General features: G+C 30.1%; 1 protein-coding gene across 1 annotated transcript in view; it reads left to right on the top strand.

The window, feature by feature from the left end:
• LOC119683577 (polycomb protein esc-like) overlaps positions 1-631 on the top strand; it is a 1,401-nt gene extending 770 nt beyond the window's left edge. Inside the window, exon 2 of the mRNA XM_038097337.1 lies at positions 7-631. Coding sequence (XP_037953265.1) covers positions 7-479 — 473 coding nt within the window. The 3' untranslated portion in view covers positions 480-631. The remainder of the gene's footprint in view (positions 1-6) is intronic.
• Positions 632-8,226: the final 7,595 nt, after the last annotated feature.

The raw sequence follows: 8,226 nt of genomic DNA, 5'->3' as shown, positions 1-8,226 counted from the left end.
ACAAAGAGAAAAATTCGAGATTTCCCACTTGGAGAGAGCATTTTCCGGATTTTTCAACTAGAGATGTACATAGAAATTACGTGGATTGCGTACAATGGTTTGGAAATTTTTTATTATCAAAATCATGTGAGAACGAAATAGTTTGCTGGAAGCGAGGAGATCTAGACGATACCGTTTTAAAACCAAATGACACAACTGCAACAGTATTGCATCGTTTTCCTATAAAGGACTGTGATATATGGTTCATTCGTTTTGAATTCAATTTCTCACATAAAATGATGGCTTTGGGGAATCAGCAAGGAGTAACTTATGTTTGGGAAATGGGTGTAGAAGATCCACAGTCGACAAAATGTCACATGTTAGCACATGCCAGATGCAACACAGCAATAAGACAAACAACATTTTCCAGAAATGGTAATGTACTGATCTGCGTTTGCGATGACGGCACCATTTGGCGTTGGGATCGCAGAAATGATTAATTTTTCACTAATTTAGAATTAAGTGCACAATTGGATGGATTTACTGTTTAATTTTGACTGTGAAGCAGCGCTCACTACTTTTTTATATATACTATTACTTAAGATTTTCTTCATTTAAGTTTTTAATTTACTTTTTCAATTTTATTATTCACATTGCATACATTTTTGTTTTTTTGAATTATTAACGTCTAAAACGTTATTTAACTTAATCAGTTAAATTGATTATTTAATCAATTGATTAAAGTGATTGATTAAAAAGTAATTTACTATAGAAAATAAGTCTTACATAAACAAATTTTGCATCGAATTTTTCATCTAAGATAATGCATTTCAAAATTATAATATCGCAAAAATCTCATTTTATAAATTACAATTGAAATTTAAATAAATGAGAGTTAAGTACAAATATTTATATATGCATTCTCACTGATATTAAGCTTTAAATCTGTGATATGTGGTAAGTAATTTAGGAGTTCACACTTAAATAGTTAGTAGTTGGTCGCTTAAAATAAGAGTTCCTATTGGTCTGTTGAGCTTTATAAGAGACGAAAAGTTTTGTGTCGACTAGCTAGCTATAAGAGGTATCTAATAGCGTTTCTTCCATTATAACTTCCGTAATAAAAATATTATATCTCTATGATAATATAATATTCGTTAAGTTAATAATCACGATATGATTTAAGTATTCAAAAGTTGACAACGGCAATAGCAGCCTCAATACAAATTATTATCAAGAATAAAAAACAATTTGATAATATTACAACAGCTGTGTTGGTTTTATGACTCGTGAAACCACAGTCCATGGACACAGTAATAGAAAAAAAAATATTGAGGTTGGAACTTTAAAGTTATCTTTAAATTTACACATATAAATAATAATGATATAAATTTTATTAGGTACAAGCACTTAAATAAACTTTTACATCCGCCCAAACATTGTATGCCATATAGAGAGTGTGTCTTTTGTCTAACATCCTGTCCCGGCATTACAAACTATAAAATCGATTATCGATTGCTATTGAAGATCATAAAAATATGTTTATGAAATCCATCTAAGGTCTCTTCCATTGAACGACAACTTGTACAGTTGAATGATGCCTCCGGCCAAACATATCACATAAACAGTAAAGCGCTAAACCCTCTTTGTAGCCAAGAACCACAATCCTAATCTCAAACTTAATCTTAATTTTATATTAGCAACATTGTTGATATGCTTTAGTTTAGGCCTATGAACTTTAAAAATAAAAATTGCTTTATTTACTTTCGAGACAAATTTTATGATTTTATTAAAGAAATCCTTTGAATGTAACCAAAGGTGTTTTCGTCATTTGTGTTTTACTCGTATCCTTAGCACTCTCATCTAATACAAAAGTATCCTTAAGCATTTTCCTAGTTGACGAAATGTAAAATTGTGGCGCTATTAACACCACCACCTGTCATTATCCATGCGGATAGGGGAGCAGAGAGGCAATCATGGTTGTTGGAAACGCTTTAAGTTTAGAAACTGAAAAATAAATAATACAAATAAAATCCTTTATCCTTCTTTAGATATTTCGTTTTATGCTTCTTCGTTCGTTTAAACAAACTGGAAAATGTAGTTCAAGTAAACATAATGAGTACATGTGTACGCGCATCTGATTTCCATAGGAAAACCCTCCAGTTATCAAACGCAATTTATCACTCATCAAAGTCGTATCACTTTCCATCAAAGCTGCACTTGAAAAAATATATGAAAATAGAAGATAACTATTTTTCATTAAATAATACAGAAAACTGAGAAGCTGACTTTCAGTAATAATAACTATTATCAGAAACCTTTTCTTTGCGGTTAATAACAAAAACTCTAGCATTAATATATATCACTAAACTGTGTCAAATATCATAGCTAACCACAGGAAGTTTTTAATATATTATTGTTATATTTGAATATTTATTAATTGGGTTATTCGTTTGAAAATGTTAGTAAATTGACGCTTCCAGTAGCACCTATCATACTAAAAACACACGAATATACCAATGTACATTCACCTTATATTCCATCACAAGTAGTAAGATACTTGCTCGTATCACACATTTGGTGCTAACTAAATGTGTCATTAAAAGTTTACTGCAGAAAGTGATTTTGCAGCAGAGCAGGGGAAGCAGAAATATTTTCCACTTTTAAGGATGTAGACGAGACCACATATCAAAATTGAAACATCACAATTTGTTGACATGAGTTCCAATTTATTACAAAATACTGCTCACATATATCGTCTGCTTTGCATAGTGATTCTTCCCAGACTTCGAAGTTATTTTTCCGGACAATACAGATGAAATGAATTTTTAAATATTATTTCTGTCATTATTAGTTCGTTTTTTCCTTTCCTTTTCTTTTTTTATAGCGATTACTTTACCAAAAAAGAACAACAAAAACAATTATGGAGCAATTATGGAAATGAAGTAATGGACCTCGAACTGTTTCTCAATTTCCATTTTAATTAGTAGAAATGAGCTTAACAAGTGCTTAATTAAATATTATTTAAAGATACATTCACTTTGCGCACGTAATTTTGAGTAATCGAGCTACTAACTCAATACGATAAATTTTAAACGAAACTTCAACTTAAATTCCTCATCTGAAACATTCTTTGAAATTCTAGTGACTTAGAATTTGAATAAGCAACTTACCACAAACTATTAATTAGGGATTAAAAATATTACCAGAACTATATTAACCATAGTTATAAAGTGACGAAGTCTATTAAAAGTAATTTCATTTGATTACTCGCATAACAAATGATTAGTTTTTTGCTATTGTTGGAACCGGAGAGTTTCCTCTAAGAGAGACCACGTCCAACCGCTGGAACGTGGTCTCCAGTCAAATTTGACAGTAAAGTCTGCCTAGAAACCAGACCATAGTCTATATGGTTTGTTTTACTTGTTTCCATTTCATATTATTAAATATTGCATTTAAATTCTAATTAAAGGTCTGTGAAAAAAATTTTTTAGTTTAATTACTTTGTTTTCAATTAATTTCTTTTTTTTTATTTATATAATCGAATTGATTATATGATTTTGTATGTATTTATATATTGACTACAATTGCGTTGCAGTTATATATATGGCTGCAATTTATTCAATAAATGCCAGTTCATCCATAATTGGTACCTTCATTTACAACTGTAACTTTCCATTTAAAAGATTGAATTTCAGATATTCTTAGTAGTCCTTTTTAAAAAGTTTCGACCCATTAATTTAGATGAAAACTTGAAGGGAGCAACCCAATTAGTTGATTCAGAATAATCTTGATTGAATAGAATTGAATAGAGGGATAGATGGGTAAGTAAATATGCGAAATATGTGTATGCGATCGCATAATAGAGACCATATGTGTGACGAAATTTCTGCATATGCACAAGTGATTAATTTTATTTGCTTAAAATGGGACGAAATCAGCTTTAAAGCGCACACTTTGTATGGTGTTTGTATGGCAGTTCAAGTACAGCTGGGATCTTTAGTTCAACTAGAGCAATGAGCAGTGAGCAGTGATGACACCCAACAAGTGGGCGTTGGCATTGGTGTTGATGGACAAATTATATCCGCTTCGCATGCTGTATTGCAATTTACTGCACATAAACATAAAAACATAAAACATACAAATTATCATTTTTACACATTGTTCTTGTTATTGTTTTGTATCGAATTGATGTTGATGTTGATGTTGATTAATTTATTTATGAACATTATTTCTACTTGGCATTTGTCTTCATAGTGGTTTCATGGAAAGTTGGAATCATTTTTCACATTGGCGCACTTTAAACAATACCACGAGCAAAATGGTTTACAGTAATTGTAGCGCAGAGTTCGAATGCAGTGTGAATTGAATGGGTCCGTCGTATGGTATATCCCACACACAGCAGGACCAACAGACACTAACAGTAGCAGATTAACCTTACTTTTCTGCAAAGGGGGTGAGAAGTAAGCAGTATATGTTCTTATTTTGAACTGTTTTTATTTTTGTATTTCATTGTATTTGTTAACATTCAAGCATCGGAACGCATTCAGTTCCAATAATCCAAATGTTCCCTATTTTTTCTTAGGTGGATTATAATAAATTATCGCTAAAACTAGAACTCCGATTTAATTGAACATCACTTTAACTTTACATTAAAGAAGTTTGGGAGAAAAATTTGATAACTTGATTGGTTTTTCGTTTCTGACGGATGAAAAACATCAAAATGGAGGCTTTTGAGATTAGAGATTGCAGCCCATTAAGTCCATTTCTTGGGATAAAGTATTAATGACTAATATTTGATTCCAGTAACTGTAGGCAAACGATTCATGTAGATGATTTCAATTGCAAAGAATAGGTAGTCTAAATAGATACCTATGCATATGAATATTATTTTACAGAATAACATAATCATCATTAATTAATTGATATCTAAAATGTGAAATTTTATTCCACAAAGAGAATCTTGCTTTGCTCACAGCACGGCTTATTGTTGTTGGAGTTGTACTCGACTGTTGCAATGTTCAAGTGCAAACTTGGTTATGTGCATATCTGGAAAGGGTGGCAATGGGTTGCACAACTCGTTGTCAATTATTCTTGATAAGCTATAGCACATATTGTAATAAAATTGATTAAACTGAAATATTTCACAAAAGCCACTTTTATATTAAAAGGTAATTTAAAGAGTTTATTTTAGCTAATCAATCCTTATCTTCATCCAGTAAACTCAGCTTGAAGTGTTATGGGAAAGGGTTTATCAGGATTGCCTGTATGCTTCCTCTGTATGCTAATTTAAAATTCTGTATAAAGTTATTAAATAAGTTTGATCCAATATTCAATACTTTAAAAAAAAAATGATAATAGATAAATATACCCAATGCATTTTCATAAAAATATTCAGAAATAATACAATGGCAGCAGTTAACTCAAATTATCCAGACATGTATGCAATTTAAGACAGTTGATAAATTGTTTTAAAAAATTAAAAAATTACAAAAAATTAGAAACAATTTTTATTTAATTCCATCCTTAACAAATGCCGCAAACGTACAAAATGAAAAAATGCCTTCCAACCCCAAAAACTCATATCATACACTGTTTTTGTTTTGCCTCTCTATTTTGACATTCCTCATTGTGTTCATATCCATACATATTCATACAACAATTAAATACATTCCACTGGTTGTTTACATTTTTAGTAGACATTCACAATAAAAAGCCGCATAGAGTTAACTAGTACTCATGTGTTATCACATAGACTATATTAATAAAATCATTTTATATATATAAGTTTTTATAGTCTTAAAATGAAATTTATTGTAAATATAATTATAATTTGTCTTTTCAGTTGTGAAAAAAATGCAATGTCATTCTAATTCATTGTGAACAATTTTGCCATATGCTGATTTACGTTCCATTTTGCACATACAGTCCACAATACTATTCTCAGACGCTATGAAATGATTTCAATTTAGTTCGGTTTGTGACTATGCTGAGGTAAAGACGTTTGGTACGGTAGAATTGTACGTCGTTGTGTTATTTAATTGTTATTAATATTAATAAAAATTATTGAAAATATGTTTTAAAATTGTTTGTAATTGTGAAAATAAATAATTTAAGTATTATTGCAAAAGATTTGTTGTGAAAAAGTGTTTGTTTCATACATAATAAAGCAATAAAATTCATTAAAAAAAGGCTATTAAAAGCAGCTACACGAATTATAATTCTTGTCTTATGTTGAGTTTGTGCTTGTGTTCGTTTGTCGGTGTTTATTTTTAAATTATTATTTACTTGTGAAGAGTTTTAAAAATATTTAGCTTATGTTCAAGCATACAGCATAAATAAAATATTATATTAAGAATTTCAAACAAAAGTCATAACTATAAAATATGTGCATTATTTTGTAAAAGCGCTCAAATGCTTCGATTCTAAAGATTGTAGAAAGCGAATTAATAATACGTCAGCAGCACAGCATCCCGTCATGACGCTGTGGCCGGTTTTGTTATGTTTTGGTGTAAAAATGTTCAAAATCAAATGTTTTTCAATTTCACGTATAAAATATGCAATATTAGTGTTATTTTTGTTCGAGTGTGGAGTTTTATCGTCTGGTGCTGACTTAACTACCGTCGTGAAAGCTACCAGCAAGCAGAGGCATCATCAGCCGGAGGAAGATTGGATCTTTCTTAGAAAGCAAAGTAAGTCGAAGTTGGCCATAATCAAGTTAACGTAACACGCTTTAGCGGAAGATAAAGTGGAATTTGTTTCTTCTTATATAAATAATATGAAATTATAAAAATTGAAAATCCAGAATACGGGTTTCTTAAAAGAATGAAGATGGATTAATTTCGATTCAAAATTTTGTCTATTAAAATCTATTATTTCTTGATGTGAAGTTAAAATCTCTTAAGAGATTTCAGGCTATCTTTCAAATCAGGCTATTCTTTAATAACCAATTTTTATAATTTGTATTAACTTGCTTATGCTTATGTTTATTTGTATTAACTTTATATGAAATATATTTATAGAATCTTTAGAACCTTACAAATTAAATATGTTGTAAATTTTGAATAATTCAGTAAGTAACTTAATATATCATACAACAACATAACTTCGTACAAATTATAAACATACGCATACTGGATATTTATCTCCTCTGGTAACGAGATCAGTAATCGAATAATTTGATTACACAGAACTGTAGCCAAGAACATAATACATACACACGAAATGTGTTACTAATGCAGTGTTAATATTTTACTCGATTATGGATCTCATTATGCGATATCGTGAATACCCCTTAACATTTTATTCTCTTCTTTGGTACCTATTTCCCTGACAATTTTCTTTATTTTTGATATCTGATGATTAAATTAGGTTAGATTGAAGTGGAAGTCTTGTTGAACAAAGCTCACTGAAGCATAATTAACTGATGGTAAAACGTTTCGATATAACTGATGAGACGCTGTCCATACGTCTGATCTGAAGAATTTTTTTAAAGATAGAAGTTCCAAACATTTAGCGTACGAACAGCGTCACTGGTAGTCCAAGATGTTATATAAATTTTTGGGTACTTGGTAATTTTTTACTTGAGCATTTTACGGGAACAAAGCTTGAGCATTTTAACAGAAAGTTTAAGAAAATCTTAACTGTTCTTTTAAATACATAAATAAATTTGAACTATTTAGATAGATATGAATTTTTTTTATTTTATTTTCGATACTCTGAGCTTAATTGGTAGGCTTCATTCTAGGCTCAGTCGTTATGTTTCTTGCCAGCGAAATGTGAAGATTGCATGTCTGCGCTATATAAAAACATCGCTGGTAATTTGGGCATTACATGAGTTTAATTGGGAGTTAACCAGAGTGTAGGCCATTTGTTAACATTTAAAATGCGATATTTCAAGCTGTGGCAATAAAAATGCAAACTGAATGCGAAAAGCAGAAATGCAATGCGGATACGCGATGTGGCTGTTAAGGTTGTTAAGGTAAACATGGAAGAGTTTATAACGCGGACATTAACCCGCAATTCAAATAAATTCTTTTTATTATTCTCGTTTTAGCTGCAGCCGCTCTTGCAGTGCGAAGGCGCCATTTTTCATGCGAATTGTAAAAAACAATAAACAAATTTGTTAAAAAATTTGTAATAAATAAAAAATTTATTAAAATTTTGTTCATGTTGAGTTTTATTTAGTAGTCATTTTTTATTTCAGACGTTTTTATTTTTTTTTTTTTTTTAGCAAATATATCTAAATTT

This window comes from Teleopsis dalmanni, chromosome 2 (assembly GCF_002237135.1).
Source record: "Teleopsis dalmanni isolate 2A chromosome 2, ASM223713v2, whole genome shotgun sequence".
NCBI lineage: Eukaryota > Metazoa > Arthropoda > Insecta > Diptera > Diopsidae > Teleopsis > Teleopsis dalmanni.
Note: the sequence above shows the minus strand (reverse complement) of the source record. Positions and strands in the feature narration are given on the sequence as shown.